Source organism: Thamnophis sirtalis, unplaced genomic scaffold (assembly GCF_051295495.1).
Source record: "Thamnophis sirtalis isolate CommonGarterSnake01/CBP01778 unplaced genomic scaffold, rThaSir2_p1.2 scaffold_3, whole genome shotgun sequence".
Classification (NCBI taxonomy): domain Eukaryota; kingdom Metazoa; phylum Chordata; class Lepidosauria; order Squamata; family Natricidae; genus Thamnophis; species Thamnophis sirtalis.
Genome location: NW_028261383.1, coordinates 160,650,231 through 160,673,459, shown reverse-complemented (window position 1 = coordinate 160,673,459; position 23,229 = coordinate 160,650,231). Strand labels below are relative to the sequence as shown.

At 40.0% G+C, this 23,229-nt stretch overlaps 1 protein-coding gene across 1 annotated transcript in view; it reads left to right on the top strand.

The window, feature by feature from the left end:
* The first annotated feature begins 8,710 nt into the window (after positions 1-8,710).
* LRP1 (LDL receptor related protein 1) overlaps positions 8,711-23,229 on the top strand; it is a 338,552-nt gene continuing 324,033 nt past the window's right edge. Inside the window, exon 1 of the mRNA XM_087710610.1 lies at positions 8,711-9,546. Coding sequence (XP_087566736.1) covers positions 9,453-9,546 — 94 coding nt within the window. The 5' untranslated portion in view covers positions 8,711-9,452. The remainder of the gene's footprint in view (positions 9,547-23,229) is intronic.

The window sequence follows — 23,229 nt, the reverse complement described above, 5'->3', positions numbered from 1 at the left end:
CACATGTTTTACACTGGCTTTTCTGCTCTGTTTAGGTATTTTATTACTTTGGTGCTAGTGCTATTGATAGATTGCTTGGGGCAATGGAATAAACTCAAGTGTTTACAGACAGAACTGGTGTCAAGTTGCATAATGCAGAAATCACTGAGAGTGTTTTGCAGGCAGCACTAGCCCTTTAAAGCAAAACAGTCATAGTTTTTAGAGCGCTCAAACAACTCGGTGAAATTGATTAGTAATATCCTTCTCATAGCAGCTGCATGTTTTTAGCTTAGCAAGGTGAACCAGTAAGGCAAGTATCTAATCTAGCCAGCCAATTCTTTTGAATTCAGTCCAGGCACATCCTTACCCTTTGACTTGTTTGGTCTTTGATCTCCATAGGGGTAGAATGCGTTTTGTACTTTTTAAAAGTGTTCCAGCTTCTCCCTTTTTGTCCTTATGGGAGCAGCTCTCTGGCCTTCTGAAATTTGTTCTCTATTATTCTTCAACCATCTGGAATTACTATACATTCATAGTGTCCCAGTCGGTTACAATAAAACTTCAGAGTTTCTCTTCCCCTACTGACAGTCAATCATCATAACATTCAGTAAGTTTCTGCAGTTCATAGTAAGTTTAAATTCCTATTTTAGCTTTAGCAGAAATCATGTCTTGGTTTGGATATGTTGTTTCTGTCATGAGTAGTAGTAGTAGTAGTAGTAGTAGTAGTAGTAGTAGTAGTAGTGGTGGTGGTAGTAATAGTAGTAGTAGTAGTAGTAGGTTGTGCTATGAAGATCACAATCAGCTATTTTAATTAAGTTCTGCTGGATTTAATTCTGCAGCTTTTTTGCATACGTTAGTTAGCTGCCACAGTTGCTGCTGCAAAGGACATAGACATTCCTATAGGTTGCATGTGTTTCTTCCAAATGACTGGTTTCTGTTTCTATAGGTAGGTATGGCATGCTCATTTTTCTTTGGCACACACCCATCATTAGAATTCAGCCTCAGAGATCTTTCCCATGTGGGAATTTTTCTACTAAACTGAAAAAAATACCTTCATCCCAGCAGTAACCACATGATGTAAATTAAATTTCAACTGTGGATAGCATGATTCACCTCAAAGCACTTCACAGGGCCTTTGTACCCACTGCTCCAGGATTGGCTCTGAATCTGTGCTTATTCATGTAACCGTCTGTATCTGGCAGTTTATTCATCACTCAGCTGCAGCATTTATGTAATTTTGCTAAATGCGGTCCTCTCAGTTGAAACAGTGAAGGTTTGCATTCTGGTAGTTGGTAGATGGGATATTTTCCCACAAATGGGAATTCTTCATCACCTGACTTCATACCTTCTGCTTCATTCTGACAAATGATCTTTTCAAGGCAAAAAAGGAATGGAGGATTGACAGCATAGCAGTTCCCCCTCGTAGCACCCATCCATTTTTTCCTTTTTTTTCTTTTTCTGCAGCCAGGCAAACAAGCATGGTGGGGGTGGGGGGGTGGGGCATGGAGGAAAAAAGTAAGTTAAAATACCTGATTCCCATTTTGTCTGAGTTGTGGGTGAGGAAAGGTTTATAACTCTGGGATATATTTTACTGTTGGTCATTTAGACAGAGCAGTGACTTATGTTCTCACTGGTCATAAAGGTAATTGCTCATCAAAATATATGATTGAGATTAGGGAATAGAAATGTACTGGCATAGAAATGCCCACGCTTCTTGGATAAGATGACTTTTTCTGCCATTTTTGAAATACTGAGAAAATAATTAGCCATGGGACAAGATTATAGTGTTTTGAGATTTTTTTCTTTCAACATCTTTCCATCAAACAAAATTAAAACTTAATGGTTTAAAGTTTTATCAGCTATCATACTATGATGTAAACTCAAAGCCATATCTGAGATAGGCCTTTTTATAGGCAAGATTTATTTACATGGATTAGAGCAAGAATTGAGAGTGAATTTGGTGACGTGATGAAGGCACTTGGCTAAAAACTGGAGACTGTGAATTCTAATCCCATTTTAGGCACAAAAGAATATGGGTGACCTTAGGCTAGTCACTTTCAGCTCCAGGAAGAAGGCAAGGACAAGTCACTTCTGAAATCTTGCCAAGGAAACTGTAGAGACTTGCCCAGGCAGTCCCCAGGAGCCAATGCTGACTGGAAGGCATCCTTCCCCACCAAACAGAAGTAGAACAGATTCTAATAATATGTTTGCACTAGCGGAAATAACTTCTGCTTATGGGAGGAGGAGAAGGTAATTAACACCTTGGAGCACCCCACCACCCGTCCCCCCTGCTCCAACTTTCCAGGGCTGAAGCTGAAGATGGGTAATGTTGAAAAGTGGAAGTCAGGAAGAAGGAATTTGATTGCAAAGGCTGGACAAGCAACATTAGATTCCTCTTTGAATATTCCCTGAAGGAGGCCCCTTTAAATTAATGAAATCTTAATATGATTGTCTTCTGTCAAAATTAATACAAGTTACTCAAACTCGAGAGCCAGTTTGGTGTAGTAGTTAAGGCACCAGGCTATAAACTGAGAGGCGGTGAGTTCTAGTCTGAAATAAAGCCAGTTGGGAGAACCTAGGCTGGTCACTTTTTCTCAGCCTAGGAAGGAGGGAGTAGTAAATCATTTCCAAAAATCTTGCCAAAAAAATTGCAGGGACGTGTCCAGGCAGTATGTAGGAATTGGACAAGGAAAAATACTCCTCCTTCCCACATCATTTAATTAATATCAATAGCTTGGTTATTTATTTGAAGAGGCATAAAACCAGCCCATTATAGGCAGATTAGCAGGGAAAAAGCATACAAACTGTTCTCTCTAAAAGGTGCCTTTATCATTTGTGAATGTGGGGGCATTTATTGTTTGTAGATAGGCTTTTAAGATAAACAATCTATTGTGTTTCAATCAGGTTCACTCTCATCCTGAGAAGCTTGCCTGGCATTATCCCACTCCTCTCTGCAAGGGAAAGGCAGCTGTGGCTTCCTAGTCAGCGTAATATGTTTTCAGACAGCAAGAGCTTTCCAAGTCATTAGCTATTTGCACTCCCCATTGGTATTCCTGAGCATGTGCCTCTCCCTCTCCTCCATTGATGTGCTAGTGCATACCTAGAATGAACATTTGGCTTTCATTTCAAACATCTGGCATGTTATCCCCAGATAAATAATCACCCTTTGATGCTGCTTTGCATCTCAGAGTTAATCAGCCTGCCTGTTACTCACAATCTGCCTATTTTCGAGGCCCGTTCCCTGGTCCAGAAGTTCCTTTTTGCACTGCAGTGACGTTGTCTTCATAACTGCAAGAGTGTTTATTTTATTTAATATATAATTTATTTTCGTTTCATGCGTACTGAGCTTGGGACATCCAGGGAACAGCACCAGAACTATACCAAGATATTTTGCTATCATGGGCAAAGGACAAGATGATATCCTCTTTCCCCATTTACCTTAAGAACTAGAGTGGCATTGCAACCTTTGCCCATGCAAACCATGGTTAGATCTTTTCAAATACTTGCAGGAGTTGTCTGGAAATTTTGTGCATGGGATAATAAGGGATAAATGAATATGTGACAATTCTCATGAAATGTTGAGCATTTTGCGGTGAACCTGAGATCAATAGGCAGGTCACAGGAACCAGAACTTGTTGATGCCAGAGTTAATATGGGAAATACTTGTAAGAAAAATAAACTATGGGAACTGGGTTAAATTGTTGTTGTTGTTAGTTGCGAAGTTGTCTCTGACCCATGGAGACCCCATAGACAATGTTCCTCCAGGCCTTCCTGTCCTCTACCATCCTCTGGAGTCCATTTAAGCACACACCTTCTGCTTCGGTGACTCCATCCAACCACCTCATTCTCTGTCCTCCTCTTCTTCTTTTGCCCTCAATCTTTCCCAGCATTAGGTTCTTTTCTTATTAGGTTAAATAACACTGCTTTTTGTTGTTGTTGTTGTTATTGTTGTTAAGCTCACTATATTACATAATCTGCATACTCTACCTATCCCAGTTTTGATTTATGGATTCATCATTTATGTATGTTGAATTAACTATTCCTCTAATTTGCTAATTTATTTGCCACTTTCTAATTTAGAATTGCTAGGTGCATATGATAAGTTAATAGCAATAGCAATAGCAGTAGACTTATATACCGCTTCATAGGCCTTTCAGGCCTCTCTAAGCGGTTTACAGAGAGTCAGCATATTGCCCCCAACAATCTGGGTCCTCATTTTACCCACCTCGGAAGGATGGAAGGCTGAGTCAACCCTGAGCCGGTGAGATTTGAACCGCTGACCTGCTGATCTAGCAGTAGCCTGCAGTGCTGCATTTAACCACTGCGCCACCTTGGCTAATGCACTTCTAGAGCAATGTAATCTGCATATATAGATATAACACTTTAGCCATCATGTTCTTTAGGGATGTTGTATACGATGTTGTAAAAGGGCTGATTCATATAACCATTTGAACTTAAGATTATTAAATATATTAACTTCCTGCTTCTCATGATTCACTAATGTAACCACCAGAGAATTAGCATTTTAGTATATATCATGTTCTGTCCTTCTTGAGGCAGCATACAAAAAAAGATTGATATTATGAATAAGGGTCAGTATTCTACAGATATGGAAACAATAAGTATAGTAATTCTGAGTGACTTTTCATGTAGTGCTTTTGAAATTCATCTAAAGCACCTTATGAGTCAACATTGAACCTTGTGCAAAGCTGTAATGGGTCCTTTTTAAAGATAAATATTATATATTAAAGATACAATTTCTCAATAATTGCATGCTGCAAAAGTGTTGTTTCTATTGCTTATTTCCTTATTGCATGTGTGTAAACCTATCTCAAATTTCCCTGTTATTTTTCCTTCCTCACTCTCTGGGGACCTGTATATTGTGGCAAATTCTTTAAAATTGACATTAGATGATGGTTTCTTCCAGGTTTTTGACAGAGAGCAGTCATGGAAACATGGAACACCACCTTTGGTTATGGCCCTGGAAATATAAGATTTTCTGTGAAGAAATAAAGTTTCCTCAGGTGCATAGACTTTTGAAAGGAATTTATCTGATCTCCATTCTCTGCATACCAGCATGGATATGATTACTGAAGCACACAGCTCTGGAAGAGTCATTGTGGTTTCTCCTGACTTTCTAAGAAAGAAAGAAAGGAAGGAAGGAAGGAAGGAAGGAAGGAAGAAAGGAAGAAAGAAAGAAAGAAAGAAAGAAAGAGAGAAGAAAGAAAGAAAGAAAGAAAGAAAGAAAGAAAGAAAGAAAGAGAAAGAAAGAAATCCCACCATTGGAAAGAAATGTAAGATATTCAGTCATAAGCTGAAAATAACTTGCAAACATTTCTGGACCTAGTTATGATACATTTAAGATGGGAATGAAAACGGTGGTAGCAATGATAGCTGAAACAAGGACAATATTAAAAAGGAAATTCAATGTATCCAAGTTGCCTGAAAGAAAAAAATAGCAGAATTTTAAAAGAGAAAATGTAGAGAAAGTGTGACTTCTGATACAGCTATACAGAAGACAAAACCCAAAAGACAGAGCAAGCAATAGAAAAGTAAAGTTTTCTTAAGGAAAGTAGATTGCAGCATTTTCTAAATTAAAGTTGAAGACGATTTATTAAAAAAGGGGAAAAAAGAAAATACAAGATTTTTAAAAAATCATTTTTTCCTCTAAAGGACTGACTTTCAGATATTTCTTTAAAAAAGGCATTATCTTTCCAAATTGTCTTTGTTCAAGCAATTTCAGTTCTTTCTTTATGACTTATTATGATCTTGGTTTCAATGAGTATAACTTCCTTCCCTATTACAACAATATAGCCAACTAGGCTTTTTTTAGATGGACAAGTAAATAACATTGAAACTAGACAATCTCAGAAAAATAGAAAAAATAATTATTTTATTGGTATACTCATATGTAAATATAGTACATCTGGACTGCTTAAGTGCCTTTGTGAACTGAGAAACCATTGTAACAAACCATTTATTAGTTTTTATGTTTGTAGAAATACTGAATTGGCTCAGTTAGGTTGACCAACATCTTGCCAATGTGGATCAGTTCCATTATAATTTCTAAAAGATCCCATTACATGTAACTTTTTAGTGGCTTCCAGGTTTTTAGGAAACATTTTTAATCCATGTGGTACAACAAACTTATTAATACTAAGTAGGTTGACATGTCTCTTCTACATTACTTTTTAGTGCATAAATACATATCACACACAATTATAACTTGAAAGGAGAAGGGCTACAGAACAACTTCCTAGTTTCTTTCTGGTATGTAAGTTTTATGTCTAATCATGCCCACTATTGGTAAGTATTTTGTAAATTTGGCTACAATCTCATTGATATTGATATTGGAGCTTGACGTAAAGTTTCAGCATGCCCAGTCTGATTGATAAATGTTTATTTGTTAGATTTAAACATGCTGAAGTATGAAACCTTAATGCATGATCTATAATGCATCTGATACATATTTTGAGAAGTACTTTATTCTCTGCTCTTTCTAGATCTATGGGTTTCCAGCTTTCAACTTCTCTGAATTACATCTACTACACTCATTTAGTCAGCAGTCTAAGAAAATTGCAGTTCAATAACATTTGAGTACCAAGACTGAGAACAACATCCTAATGGAGAAGTACAGGGTAGATTTTATGTGGTAACTAAGGGGGAATGAGAAATCGATCTGCCTGCCTGCCCGCTCACCCACCCACCCACCCATCCATCCATCCATCCATCCATCTATCTATCTTAGACCAAGATCAGCCTATGCTACAGGAAACTTTTAAAGACAATATAAGTTAATGAAATGAAAAGTAAAACAATTCTATTTCATAGCAATTGCAAGTTTCTAGAACCAAATTGCATTTATCTGCATAGCATGCTTAATATGTTGAACTCAGCACTGAAATATCAAGGAATACAAAGAATAAGGGAGTGCCTCTTAACTGATGGAGAAGAATATTGTCTGATGCGGGCCTTAGCTCACAGGAAGACCTGTATGGGCAAGAACTCCTGGGGTGTTATTGAGGCTTTAGATAAGACAGAAGGAAAATCCAATTTAAATTAGTATTTTCACACAATGTGGGCAATTTGAATAGATTGAATCAGTGATATAGCTATTATTATTAAGAAACTGATGAGATGAAGTATCCTGAGTACAACTTTAAAGAGGTTGTTTTTGTTATGCTTAAGTGATTTTGGTAATGTTAAGTAACTTTTAAGTAACTGGATTTTATTTCATTTGTGTGATTTAATGGCTGCTCAACACCACAGGGTTGGGGCAGTTGATAAGATTAAAAACAGCGGAAACAATCAGACCATTTTAAAAAGAAAAGCAGCATTGCATTTGTTAATTACTCTTCCATTTGGGAATGAAAAGAACCATTTAAGACTTCTCCTTTCCTGTGAATAAATCACAATTTAATCTTATCTATCAGAGATGATGCTTTGAAAACGTCCCCTAGTTACAAGATGTGGAAAATAAGATTTTTATGTTATCAGAAATCATTAAAACGATCTCTTAGAGGTGCCCGAAATGCGCTCCCCTTCTTAACGGAAAAATAGGCTGCCATCTTTCGATTGATTTCAGTGTGGGCATCAGTTAGGAAGCAGGGTTGCCTTTTGTCATCTGGTGCCTTTGTGCACGTTGGCTGGGGATTCCGGGAGGTTTTCAGGGCGCCGGGTTGGAAGAAGGCTGGGAGAGGGAATCGCTCTTATCAAAAGCATCTGGCATCGGCAGGCGACAGAGTCACGGCCGCGTTTACCGAGCATTGTTTCTATTGTTTGCTGAGGGGCTGGCAACCAGGCATCCCCACTCGGCAGCTTTCCCCTTGCGCTGTGGGGCTGCTTTGCCTTTCTGACATCTTTTAAGGGGGCAACCTCTTCAGTCGCGTTGGCTGCATCCGTCGCTCTGACTACCAAAGGGGAAAAAAACAACCCACCCCCACGCGCGTTCCTGCTGCCATATAGGTGCCTCCCCTTGCAACAAGGACCTGGCTGCCTTGCATGCCTGCGCACACCCCATTATCTAATGGGGAGAGGTATGCCACGTTAAGCCCGGCAGGTTTCCCCTCCTCCCAACACAGGCAGGCATACAGGTGTGTGTGTTTGTGTGAGTGTGAGCGCGCGCGCGCGCGTTTTCGGAATGAAAACTTGGGGGTGCGCGCGGGTTCCCTCCACAAGGTTTGTGGCAATTGAAGCGCCCCCCCCCCAGCAGCTTCCCCCGGCGCGCATTCCCTTTGTGCCAGAGGGGGCCGTCCTTGTCATTAGGACGCCGCTCAGTATTTCGTGGGTTTGGTATTAGGCGGCGGGAAACAGGGGTTGGGGGCTGTGAGGGGAAAAAAAACCCACCACACTACAAGCATTTCGAAAAACGAAGAAGGCGCGCGTCGCCCTTTGACATTTCCCCCTGAAATAGGCAGAGTTTGTTTATTTATTTATTTGTGTGTGTGTGTGGTTTTGAGGTACACAGCGCTCTTTTTACGCTGGCTGTACACTGCATCCACGTGCATCCCCCGCCGCTACGGTGATGAATCCTCCTTTGGGAGGGTTTTTTTTTCCTTAAAAAGTACGACCTGCCCGCTTTCCCCCCCCCCACCTCTCTACCCCACGATTCAGCACCAGGGCATATCATAGAGCGCATGCGCCCTAAGCCCACTGCCGCGTAGCCCCCATTTGCAGCGCCCTCCCCTGCTTTTCCCTGGGAGCCTATGACGTCAGGCAGGCAGAAGGCGGCGCGAGCTCCATCAGGCGGCTGAGGCTACTGGTGCGGCAGGCGGGGGTTGCTTTTCCTTCGTCCGGCTCTGGTGGCGGGAGGCGTAGGAACGCGTCGTGCAGAGAGCGTTCCCGGGGGGGTTGCAAACGGTATCAACCCTGTGCATCCTCCCCTCTCCATCACTCGGAGAGGCTGGGAAGGAAGAGGAGCTGCTTGCCTTCGCCTCTGTCGGAAGCCAGAAGTACCCCCTTTTTAATTTTCTTCTTCCCCTTCTGTCGGCGTCCCCCCTCCCCCGGCTTCTTTCTTCCCTATGCATCGTTTTTGGAAGCTCTGATGCTCGCTGCGATTACCTTGGCTTGTTTTTAAGCTAGTGCAGAAGAAGCGGACTGCTGCTGATCATTCAAACCCACCCACCCACCCCCTCAAATATATATATATTTTTCCTGCATGCAATCTTTCTTTCTCGCTTAAGAAGGGCTGAACCCCCTCCTCTCCCCTCCCCAGCCTTTGCCGCTGCTGGGTTTTCTCATCTCCTGGGCTGGGAGGGAGAGAGGAGGAGAGGGGCTTTTTCCTGGCCGTCGCCCCCCCTCCCGGTTCTGCTTCAGTGGATGGTGAAAGAATTGAAGACCCTCGGAAGGAGAGAGTGAAGAAGAGGTGGGGACGGTGAGCAGCTACGGAGACGAAACAGCCGCTGCAACCGTGCCTCTTTCGTGGACTATCTGGCAACCTGGTCTTATTTTTTTTTAAAAAATATTTTTGCACAAACATGCTGCCCCACAGAGTAGAAGTGAGGCTGTGGCTGCTTTTACTAGGAATTTTGCACATGCTAATAGGGATCGCCCCTGTTTTTACCCTTGAAGGTGAGTTGAATCCTTTCCCCCCTTCTATAAGATGCATTTTACCTTATTCTGGTTAGTTTTACTTGTTGCGTTTGTCTTTTAAAAAAGTAAGCCTCCCTTGACCCCCCCTTTTCTTAAAAAAAATAATACAACAGTTTTGCCTAAAATATCTGGGATGAGGAAGGGGACTGTCCTTCCAGGAATTCACATATATTTTCCATTTTGGAGAGAAGGTTGCATTAAAAAAAAACACATCTCCCCAAATACAAACCATCTCGAATGTATGAAAGAAGGTGTTGCATATTTTACATTCATTTGCCTGCATTTTTTGTTTCCTACCCCTGCCAAACCATTGGGGCTTATGCAGATTTCTTTCCAGGAACAAATGGTTGTGTGAATAGGTATGAAGATAGTTAGGAGTTAGGATTGCTTTGTGGGAGGGGGACCAGTGGCAAAAACACATGCTATAAAATTAGAATCTACTTAATGAGAGTAATCTTTTCTAAAATGAAATCTGTTCTCAAATGTTGAATGGAGAGACCACTGGAATTTCTCCTCCTCCTGTCCCTGCTGCTGGTGTGTAGCTTTAGAACACAATGAGAGTGAAATATTGCATTCCAGTGAATGTTTATTCAGAAGCAAGTCCCATTGAGTTCAACGGGGCTTTCTGCCAGGTAGTAGGGTAGAGGATTACAGCCTTAACAGCTATTCAACATCCTTCCTGTTATTATTTTTAAAAAAAATATAAAACATTGTACTTTATAGATTCATTGTACATTCTTATCTGTGCCAAGAAGATGCCCAAATTCAACTGTCTTTCTGGTTTCTTGTTCCTCATAATTAAATATTTACTTAGGATATTGCTGCTTCTGTTTTCAGCCAGACTCTCATTGAGATTTGGAGCCTGTTTAGCTGGCATTGCGTAGGCCTGAAGCTGGTACCTCAAGTAGATCACACCTCTTCACTGGCAAGGAAGCTGTAATATGGAGATTAAAGCTCCCCCACAAAATACATTTGGGGATAGAATAATGAAAAGGAGAGCCAAGGATTAATGTTTTGTTGATTGTCCTAAAGATCTGGCTGTGCACTATAAGAGATGTCTGTGAAGCTGGTGACCCCAAAGGCCAGGATTATGCTGGAATCTGGGCTGAGATGTCCATCTGCAAAACCAATAACCTCTGTCCTCTTCCCCAAAATGGAAGGAGGGGCTTCATTGGCCCCTTGCTTATGCCATGGCATATATCAAGAGGTAATAAGGTAGCTGTTAGGTCATACATCGGCAACAATGGTACTTTTTGAAGGAGATGGAGAGATGAAATATAGTGATGGAGAGAATAATTATTTAGAGGGGAGAGGCAAGAATGAGGGTTTGAGGAAGTTCTTATTTCCTCTAACTGAGACATGGGAAATCTTAGCCTGAAGGATCAGAAAAGTAACTATGTCTGCTACTGAAATAGTTCTTGCAAAGTATCATCTCTACTGCAAAATGGTTGTAGAGAAGGGATACATCTCTCATCCCTTTGTATTGCGTATGCTTTTTTTGGTCACCAAAGGTAAAATGGTGTGAACATTGCTGTCTCTGAGGGGTGGCCACATAGATCATAGTAGAGGTTTTTCAGACTCACTGAACATTCAGATTTTGAATATGGAGAGGTCTAATTTCCTGCATTTAAAACATGGCTTCCTGCCTTCCAAAATATGCAGGGTGTGCTGTACCCTCTTTACATGTAACAGTTTGAAGCTTCTTTATAGAAGAGGAATTTTGAAGAGAGGTAAGAGTTGTTTACCACTGGCTAGGCAGAAGGGAAGGTAAAAACAGGTGGTATCTGATGGTATACTTTAGGATATCTTGCAATCAAGCCAAAAGTGAGTGACCTGTTATTACAGCATGAAATCTAAAACTCAACTGGTTTTTTTTTTTAAAAAAAACTCTCCTGCTTCTCTGCCTTTTCTGAATTGAAGAGGTCATTTTTTCCTTTCCAACTTCTTTCTGGAATGTTTTGTGTGAGCTGCTGGGCTACTCTGCATTTTGCCAAATCTCCTTGGATGGCATTCATTCTTTAGGGCTTAATATTCAGACAGGGATCACTGAAGCAAGAACTTAGTCCTGGAAATATTCTTTTCATTTTCCCCACCCCATCCTGACTTCATGAAATATGCAATGTATTGAGTGATATTTCCCCCCCTTCAGCTTTGAATAAATAGCTGATGCATAGGGATTAGGCGAAAAGACTTAAGAACAAAGACAGTGCGATTGATGCAATTTTAAAGGATTGGTTTCTTTGCAAGGTGTGGCATTCAGACTTATGGGAAAACTTCATGGGGCTTTCGGGGAGGGGGACTCCATCCTATAATAGAACTGCCATATCTCCCTGTGAATATTTCTTGTTGTTTCTCTGGTCCCTATTTGTTTTGGACTGGTCTGTCTGAGAAAAACTCTTCTGGTTTGTGAAAAGCAGAAAGATTTTTATTGCAGGATCTAACTAGCTTGCCTTTTCACCAAGTTTGAAAAGCCATGTCCTATGTGCCCAGATCAGTGGCTCACCTGATCTAGTACTGGCTCCCCTTGAAAATAGAACCTGTCTTAATGCTAGTCTGAGAACTTTCTCAGTTCTGATCTAAAAAATCTTTCATCAGGGGCTTGAATTGCATGTCTAAACATCTTTTCTATCACTGACATATTGGGTCTCCTGCCTTAATGTTACTATCTTTCAGATTAAGTGCATGATTGATGGGCCTGTGAAAATGAGAGGGCGGATAATATGGTACCCAAAACTTGCTGCTGCTCTTCGTTTCTCATCTTCTATTCTTCTACTTATTAAGCAACTTGCCCAGTCTGCTACATGGTAGACCTGGATCTTCTGTGTAACACAAGTCAGATTACCTTAAAAAATGCATGTAGTAGGCTTTTCCAGTGGTCATTACCCTACTGTGAGTTTTATTTTGTCTTTAAATTTTTAAAAAATCTTTATTTGCAAGTTGAGTTATTTGTTAAACTATTCATGTTAAATCTTTAGTTTATGGTTTTTGATCTCTATTACCGCAAACCTGAAATGGGAGTTTAACAAGGAACTAATCCCAAATCTATTTAAATTACCCCAAATTGAGTAAAAGTGGTTTTTCAAAAATCTTATTACCCAATCACAACAGAAACTTTTAAATTGACTCAAATTGTTTTACCTACTTTGGGTAGAAAGGGCATTCCGATAAAAACAGTTCTGGGTAATAAAGGAAAAAGCATCAAACCAGTAGGAAAGAAGCCTTCTAAACACTCCAGTAAAATTGATGTGTTATTCTAATTCCAGACCAAAGCTACTGTTGCTGCCCTAACATTTTATATAACATGTTAGGATAGGGGTGTGTTCGTGTATGTGTATATTATTATATGCATGAGCCAAGAAAAATTACTGAGTGCTACATGTAAGCACTTGCAAGTTTCTTTGGCCCTATCTCTAGTACTTCTTCTGAAAGAAAGCAGGACTGGTTTGTTGATTTGAGGACATCATACTGTAGGCTGGGTTACTGAACTGGAAATTTCACATTTAATGACTGTATTCGAAGTCATTAGAACACAGCAATAGATCACTAGTAGCCTGGTGTTTCACTGAGGCACCGAAACTACTTTGTAATACAAAGGATTGTGTATGTGTGAGCACATCATTGGTCTGGTTTACTCAACCAGATTCAACAATGATACCATCCCACCTCAAAACATAAATAGGGGAGTTATATGAGTGATATTAGTAAACTATAGATAAAATTAAAAAATTAATATAGTCCAGGAAGAGATATGTCATTTATTTATTTATTTATTTATTTTCTTTCTTTCTTTCTTTCTTTCTTTCTTTCTTTCTTTCTTTCTTTCTTTCTTTCTATCTATCTATCTATCTATCTATCTATCTATCTATCTATCTATCTATCTATCTATCTATCTATCTAGTGTGAGAGTGTTAGCTAGTTTATATTGAGTACGACAAATAGTTGCTTTTTCTCCATCTCATTTTTTATGATGATTTGCAGTAGAATCTCAGAATGCCTTTAAGTTATGTCGTATCCTTCCTCCGACAGCCTTTGACAAACCTGTGAAGTATACGATTGGGAGAATAACTAGCTTCTGATCACTAAACAGTATTATGGGTATGTGGAGATTTGTACTAAGATCATCTGCATTTTGGCCCAGTGCTAGCTACTACATCATAGCAGATGGCCCTTTCCTTGGCCCCATAAAGAAACTTGCAGTGTGGACCATGCTGGCTTTGAATTCTGAAAGTTGTCTCAAAACGTGGAGGACATTCCTATATCTGATTTTAAGAATTTACCTTATTCTGCGTAACTCTGATAGCCGATCTTTGCATATTAAGGTGAGCTCTTGTGGTGGTGGATTGCCAGACACACAGGCCCTCATTTTAGGCCTGGTGGGCTGGCCTAATAGCCTGTGTTAGGGCTAAAACCAGAGGTCCTCATTTCTCTTATAAGATAAACAGATTTAATAAGAATGAAATCTTAACAATACAAGGAAGGTCTGAAATATCCATAGAGTGGGCAAGGATTTCTTCATGATCGGCCTTGACATAATCATTGAGGAAAATGGCATAACATCTGAATCTGAATGACATCAGAAAGTAGTCAGATTGTTGCATGGACTGTTAATCTTACTGTATTTACCCAAAAGCATGACTATTTTTTTCTCTCTGAATAACTTTGAATTGCTAATACTGTGGTACAGTTAAAAGGAGCCAGATTATTACCCCATTGCATTTCAATGTTCAGGGGAAATAGTTAATTGTTCATTGAAGAATATAAAAATATGTCTACATGTGATTTCCTGAATGTGGAATCTGTGAACACTATTTGTTCATGAAGACATTTACAATATTGAGCTGTTGTGAAAGGTTTCAGTTGGGGACAGGATGGTAGGAGAAAATGTTAGGAAAAATTAATATAACCCAGTTGTATGAATGAAAGATCTTATTGGGAGGGAGTTCCTTTTTTGTTGTTGTAACTGAAGCTTGATCCATGCTAAACCTTTGCTACGGAATGTTACTATAATAGACTGAGATCCATGGTGTATGCCCATGATGGCAAACCTATGGTATGCGTGCCAGAGGTGGCACGCAGAGCTCTCTCTGCTGGCATGTGTGCCATTGCTCCAGGTCAGATCTCTGTGGCGTTTCTTTCGTGAGCTTCTGTTTCCCTGCAAACGACGAAACAGAAGCTCACAAAAGAAAAAAATCCCCTTGCTGTGCCCCTGTTGTTGGGATACCCCACTTCCCATTGGCCAGCTGGTCCTTGGATCTCTGCTGCGTGGTGCGTGCATGTCCATGCATGCACAAGTGCATATCCGTGCATGTGTGCATGCCTGTTTGTGAACATGCATGTTTGCACATGCATGCACCTTTCAGTTTGCAATTTGAGCACTTGATGTCTAAAAGGTTCGCCATCATTGGTATAGGCAATATGTGCCTTGAGATGTGGGAATCTTTAATCAGAAGAATAGTATGAAGGTATATATGTGTGTTTTTATTGGCAAGGCCTGGGATCTATTTGCATCCAGGAATAGTCTTTTGAGATTTAATGGAATGATTAGGATGCTAATTATCGTTTCAGAATATAGTTGAGGATACCAACTATAGTTGGGGAATTTGCCCAGCTGTAATCAGAGGTATGTGAGAGATCACCCCCCCCCAAAAAAAAAGTTTCAAGGAAGATGGAGGTGGGAGGTAGAGAAAAAAGATTAGATTTTCCACCATATTTAAATAAAAACGTAATCACAATTGATAATAACATAACCTCAATCAATATGTAATGAGCTGCAATGAAAAAATGGAGAAAGAAGATTGGAATTCAGAAAGAAGATAACAAGCTGCATTATCCTTGCTATTAATTTTGTCCCTGTTATGCTCCAAAGAGCTGCAACAACTTGGTTCAAATAAAACAACATTTCCTAATATAGCAATAGCAATAGCAATAGCAGTTAGACTTATATACCGCTTCATAGGGCTTTCAGCCCTCTCTAAGCGGTTTACAGAGTCAGCATATTGCCCCCAACAATCCGGGTCCTCATTTTACCCACCTCGGAAGGATGGAAGGCTGAGTCAACCTTGAGCCGGTGAGATTTGAACAGCCGAACTGCAGAACTGCAGTCAGCTAAAGTAGCCTGCAGTGCTGCATTTAACCACTGCGTCACCTCGGCTCTTAGTGGCACTGTTTATGCGTACAGATAGTCCTTGACTTACAAGAGTTCATTTAGTGACCATTGGAAGTTACAACGGTGCTGAAAAAAGTGACTCATCACCATTTTTCACACTTATGACCATTGTATCCATCCCCTTGGTCATGTGATTTATATTTGGATGCTTGACAACCGGTTCATATTTATGACTTTCAGTGTCCCCTTTTGTGACTTTCTGACAAGGAAAGTCAATGGGGAAGCCAGATTCACTTAACAACTGTGTTACTAATTTAACAACTACAGAATAGAATAGAATAGAATAGAATAGAATAGAAAAAATAGAATAGAATAGAATTCTTTATTGGCCAAGTGTGATTGCACACACAAGGAATTTGTCTTTGGTGCTAGGAATGAATGAGAAGACTAATAGTAATAGTAATGCAGCCTTAGTGAATAGTTTGACAGTGGTGAGGGAATTATTTTTCAGCAGAGTGACGACGTTTGGGGAAAAACTGTTCTTGTGTCTAGCTATCTTGGTGTGCAGTGCTCCTATACCAGTGATGACGAACCTATGGCACGCGTGCCACAGGTGGCACGTGGCTCCATTTGTCAGGGCATGCGAGGCGCTGCCCTGTCAGCTGGCTAGCGCACATGTGCACACTGGCCAAATAAGTACACCCTTTTTTAAACCCATTTTTCGCCCTCCCCAGGCTCCAGAGGCCTTATAAGAGCCTGGGGAGAGTGAAAAGAGCCCCCCCACCCCGAGGCCCTCCAAAGGATTCATGAGCTTCCCTGAAGCCTATGTAGCACAAAAAACCAGCCCTACTCGCAAACCAAAAGTTCTGGAACGGACTTCCAGTTTGCTCGGATGGTCGTTTTGACTGCTCCTGAGGCTTCAGGGAAGCGTCCTGAAGGTCCCTGAAGCCTCCAGAGGGCTTCCGGGGGGGGCAGGGGAGGCTGTTTTACCCTCCCCAGGCTCCTATAAAGCCTCTGGGGCCTGGGGAGGGGGAAAAAAGCATGCAAAAAATGGGGGGAAGCATCTGTAGTGTGCGCATGCGCACTGGGGGGGTCGTGCATTTCATTATGGGTGCAGCATGCCCACACATGCCCCCCCCTGCACTCTTCCCACTTATGGCACGCGAGCCAAAAAAGGTTCATCATCGCTGTCCTATACCGTTGTTTTGAGGGTAGGAGTTGAAACAATTCAGGTCCAGGAATTGAGTCTGTAAATATTTTTATAGCTCTGCAATGATTCACTTAACAAATGTGGCCAGAAAAGTTATTAAATGTGGTAAAACTCACTTAACAGATGTTTCAGTTAACAACATAAATTTTGGGCTCAATTGTGGTTGTACATTGAGGACTACCTGTACTGTGTCTGGGACTTGCAGAGTACTAGTACATCTCCAGAACCTAAGCCAGGGTGAGAATTGGGATTTTAGAGATAGGTTGCCACACCCCTTGAGTACACAGTGAAGACACAGAAAATGACAAGCTGGAGATGCGGCTACTAATACTATTGGATTGTTCTATTACAGGATGCTTGATTTAAGCATAATTTGAATGGTATGCTTAAATAACAAGGCAGTATCGTCCTACTCAGTCCTGAACAGAGTGGGAAACCATAATTTTCATGTTTCTTCAAAGAGCCATTCATGGATTCAAGATTTTGGGAATCTCCATTTCTCCTTTGGATACCACACAAGGAATTCTCCTTTGCTCTTCCAACTCTAATGTCTTGGAGCTCTTCACTCCATTCTCCCCCAAACTTTTACAGAATTCAATTGTATTGTAGGATGTAAGTACAGCGTTGTAAAATGTGAGCTAGAGGTGATGTGCCTTGCGGCACTAGGTTATTTTGGAATTCTGTGTCAGAAGAAATGGGAAACTCTTACTTGTGCCAGGATGCTTGCTTTTGATTGTGTTGTTTCCACTGGTTCTGGTCTGAGCTGAAGTGTAAGATGACTGATTATTGTTTTGCCCTGATTTTAATAGTCCTTTTGTCATAGTTGCCTGAGACAATAAATTAGTGTTGGATTTGTATTTTGCAAACCTTAAGAGTTGATGTTGAAGGCATTGATCAAAAGAAACTTGGTGTATCTCTTTCTTTGTTATTAAGAGATCAGTCTTAATAAGTCTTAATTGATAAAACACTATTCCGAATCATATAACTACTGATGGAAAATGCCTATGAAGATAATCTCTTAATAACAAAGAAATAGATAAGGCAAACTCCTTTTGATTTATTTAAGTCTGCATTATAATGGGAGAGCAACAATTCATCCTTGATCAAAGTTGAAGATATTTTAGATTGTTGATAAACCTGATCTGTTGATCTGGCATATTTAAATATTTATTGACCATTTTGCATAGAAGGTGTCTAGTATTTGATACTCCACAAGTCCATTTTAGGATAGTCTTTAATTGTGAAATTACTTGGCTTATAGCCAATTGATTTTAGTGGCACATTTAAGCCCTCATTTTTCCAGGCCAGTACCAATTTCATTTTTGTAGGCCATGGATCACCAACACAGAAACAGGGATTATTATTTTCCCTTCCTATTTCAACCGATGGCAACTTGACAAGAATAGCATGTGGCTAGATAGATTTTAAAGATACACTAGTATAATATTATTTTAGTTAAGCGAAGGAGGGCAAGAGAGGCTTATTTGGCCTTGTGTTCCAAATGTGTTCCAAAGGGCATCTCTTTCCATAAACCTTACTAAATAAGCTTTTGATCATCCCTCTCGTTTTTGGCTAAAGATGCTCAACAGAAGAGAGATTGTTTCCTTTCCCTATGCATTACTCAAGAAGAAAGGCAGAATGCTTCTAGACAGTGCCTCTGCACAGCTTCACCCAAGCCATAATTCAGTATCAAATTAGCATTCCTTTTGTCTAGTTGTGAATGGACACAAGCAAGGAGAGAGTGATTTGTATAATTCATGTGGCAGTTATATGCTGAACTCTTAGATATACCTTGGCATAGCACATCCATTTTTGTGTGCAATCAGACCGCACAATGCAGCTGTAGTTCCCATGAAGCAGCAGACTGATCATTCTAGAATTGGGCAGAATCCAGCGGAGTGTCTGGGAATTCACAATTTCCGGCACAAATGGCCAGGCACGTGGACTGGAACTCCTTTTAAAAGATTTCTGCATGTTTCAACCTCTTGGGAGCTCATATGGAGTGATTCGGACCAAGTCTTTTTTTTTTTTCAGGAACCTTTTAATTCAGTGCAGATGAGAGCTGTGCCAAACCACATACCCTAAGAAAAAATGGTGCAATGTTCTTGCCATTCTGCTTCATGGAATGGTTACATTGCTTGCTTTCTTGCTTCCTCACAGAGAAACAACTAAGACAAAGGCTTTGAATTCTTCCCAGCAAAGGGCTCCCAAATTATTGATCAGTAGGAACGCTACCAATATAGGTGAATATTTATAGCTCAGGGTTGGAAAAAAAAAGATGCTTGGTGCTCTCTGGGCGTGGTTATTTTCTTGCAGATGTTTCATTACTCAGATTAGGTAATTATCAGACTAGCCCTGTTGAGGTCACCTAGTTTGGCTAATGAACTGTTTGCTAGAAAACAACCAAGCTCGGAGAGCACCAAAGGACCCCTCAGTTGGAACTCCTCTGCTTCTGAACTCCAGTATCTTTCTAGATGTAGGTCACCAGGGAGTCATAAACTGAGAAAGAAGTTTTCTCCAACCTGGTGTTCCGTTAATACGTTGGGCTGCACCCCAAGGATTGGGAATTAAATCAGCTGTAGAACCGCAGTTGTGGAAGACAGAAGGTTGAGGAAGTCCTAAAGGTGCTTTTTTAAGAGGCAACTGGACTCTGTTTTTTCTTTGAAGACATTTCACTTCTCATCCAAAAAGCTTCTTCAGCTCTGAGAGATCCTCGCATGCCTTTATCTGTATATAAAATGCTAAAATCAGAACAGCAGAACTATTCTTGCATGTTGCAGACTCATCACATTAAAGGCAGGCTGAAAAGTCAGACACTGATTTTGTTGAGGACTGATTTTGGATGTTGCATATTACGTGATGAGTTCTGCCTTTGTCCCTCAGGACCATACGACGCATAATATTAAGCAGAAGCCTTTCAAGTCATGCTTAGAACAGGCTACTATCTGTTTTTACAAATAAGTGACATGAGGAAATGTTAGAATCCGGACAATCCTAGACACTTTGCACATGGAAAAAAACATCCCTTTTTAAAACTGTAAAATTCTGCTTTTAAGCCCTGAAGACAATACTGAGTTAGATGAATTTATATTCTGCTAAAGCATATAGGAGGATTCTAGGTGTCTTTCTTTTTTACTACCTTGTTTTCCACTGTTATCACTTTGAATATCCCCTCTTATGCTGAAAGGTATTACTTATAATATATTTCAGGCAAAGGACAACTGACACACACAAAAAGGGGTAGAATAAAATTATAAACCCACCCCCTCCCAAGTGCTGTGGTGCTATCTCTATGAAACAATAATGTCCAATTCCAAGTATGTTTCAATATTTAATGCTTCCTTTTTTTTGCGGCTTTACAATAGTGTATGTAAATCTCCTTCACTTTTGCCCTCAGAAAAAGGGCTTGTGAAATTGTTTAGGCCAAAGGCTGATTTAAAAAAAAAGTCAATGAGTTTGTTCTTATAGTTGTGTTTTTATATATTTATTTATTTATTTGTTTGTTTTTTGTTTGTTACATTTATTTTCTGCCTATCTGTTGGGCTACTCTAGGCAGCTTACAGCAATACACAAATAATTTGTTTGAATGGAGAGATGGGAGCTCATTACAAATGAACTGTGGTAGAATCTAGATCCCTTGTAGGTGAATAAAAGAGAGAAGATATTGCACATGACTGGAGCTCATTTTTTTGACATGTTTTTGTTGCAGTGGTTATTAAGTGAACACTGCAGTAGTTAAGCAAATCCATTTCCCACAAGGGATTTTTTTTTTCCTGGAAACCGGAAGTTAATGTTGGAAAGGGCAAAAAAAGTTGCAAATTGGAATCTTATGACTGCAGGACATTGCAAACAGCTGTAAAGGTGAACTGCCTTGCCAAGCACCCAAAATGCGGTCGCGTGTTTGCCCAAGAGTATGTGACCCTATTGCTACTTTGAAAAAGGGTGGTAAGAAGCCCTGGGGAGGTCTGTTGTAACTTCAAGTGGTCGTTGTTAAGTGACTGGTCATAAATTGAGGACTACTTGTATGTGCCTGTGTGTCTGAGAATTTGAAGTCTTGTGTTCATGTTATTCTTTCTCTAAGTTTTCTAATTCCTTTGTAGACTCTGTGCATTATGTTGACAAGATAAATGGATTGCAGTGATTATTACAAATTAATCCAATCCCCCAGGTTTGTTTAGTGGAAAGATTAACTCAGCTCTAATGATTATGATAGAGATAAATTCTAAGAAATATATCACAACAAAGATGGGTACATGCTTTGGGAATTTATTCTTCCTTTAAACCCCAGGAATTCTGGGAATTATATCTTAAAAATAGCTGCTAGTTTATGAAATCTCCTCTGGAGATGGTAGATTATTGAATATCAACTGCTACAAAGCAAGAGCATTTGAATGCCATTGCCTTCAGGACTTCCATGAGCATCTCAAAAGTATTAAGATGTTCTGTTTTTAAAGTTTTATTCGCTTACTGTTTTTGCGTGTGTGGTATTATATCATCTTGAAATTTTTCCAGAGAGTTCCAGTTTAAAATAAAACAAGCAAAAACCATAGATGCCAAATATACTACATTTTTTTTAAGGAAAGATTCAATAATTCAAACTGTCTTCAAATAATTTACTTTTATAAGGGGAGAATCTTTGATTGACTCAGTGAATATCAAAGAAAACAGATGAATATTAAACAAAGCAGATGAATCTTTCTTTTAGTGGGAAGAGGGTTCATCTTAAATTCAGGGTCATTTTTCCTCTTGATAAATCTGGTTGTCAAATAAAATATCGGTCTCAATGGAATATTGTTATGATTGAATGAAGTTCTTGTCTTTTTCATAATTTATAATCTTTTAGGAATTACAGTTTGTAGGCATGTGGGCATGTAAGGGAGAAGAAACACAGCACAGCATTAGTTCTAGATTTGAAGTTGCTCCAGGAAGATGGTCTCTATGGCTTTCCATCAGGGGTAGGTTCCTACCGGTTCGGACCAATCCGGCCAAACCAGTAGTGGTTTGGCAGCCTGGGTCGTTGGAACTGGCAGCAACTCAGGCCTGCCACGCCCCCAAATCGGTTCCCGGGGCGGTGCCGTTGGTGCCGCTGTCTTGTTTTTCAGTTCTGCGCATGCACAGAACAATTTTAATTGTACAAATTTATTTTTTTTCATTTTTAAAATGTTTTGCGCATGCACAGACAGATTTATGGGTAACTGCGCACGTGCATGGAGTGTGTGTCAGGTGCACACGCATGCAAAATTGTGCATGCACTGAACCGGCGGTAATGCCAGCAGCAACCCACCCCCTGCTTTCCACCCCCCAATTTCTCTGCCCCATTTCCTCTAGCAGGTTCAATTTGTCTTTGTGTGTTCTTAAGAAAAGATTGTGACTAGCCCAGCAAATATGCTACGGGAACTGAGGGAAAATTTACAAAATAGTTAAGGAACCAGGCTAGAAAACAGAAGACTTGAATTCTTAGGCATGAGAGCCAGCTAGGTGTCTTTGGGCCACTCACTCTCTCAGTCCACCTCAAAGTATTGTTGTTGTGGGGAAAATAGGAGGAGGAAGGAGTATTCTATATCTTCACTGTCCTGAGTAACATCTAAAAAGAGTAAAAGCATAATTTTTTAAAAAGTAAATCTAAAATAAAATAAGGCAAACAACCAAAGAATTACTAAAAGTTCTAACCAGACCATCCTTATAAATCTGAAAAAACACTAACCAACAGATTGGGAGAGGCCAATCTTGCCAATATGGAAGAAAGGAGGCTTACCAATTGTGCAACTATTGCACAATAGCCTTAATTTCACATGCTGGTAAAAATGTGTAGGATCATCCAACATAGACTAGTACTTTACATGGAATAGGAAATATCAAATGTTGAAGCTGCTTTCAGAAAAGGCTAAAGAAGAAGAGACATTATTGCCGATGCAATAAACAAAGAATACCAAAGAGAAGTCATACAGTATATGCTTGGTTGACTGTGGAAAAGCCTTTGATTGGTGTTGATCATGTCAGGCTGTGGAATGTTTTTAGAAAAAAATGTATTCCCGGAATATGTAATTGTCCTCATGCAAAACCTATACACAGGATAGCAAGTTATATTCCAGATAGAACAATGTTCCAGGTTGGCAATGCAGCTGAACTGCAAGCTCTGTAATGAAAGTCAAGGATAGCAGTTGGAAAAACAGACTAAAATATAGCTAAAAACAATGAATATTCAGTCAGACTTGATAATAACAACATGATAATGGTGAACAGATTCTTTTAGTGTCAACTACCAATAGTAAAAGAACCAGCAATCAAGAAATACACGAAGTATTGATACTTGGTTAAAGTATCAATAAAGCAAATACAGAGCAGT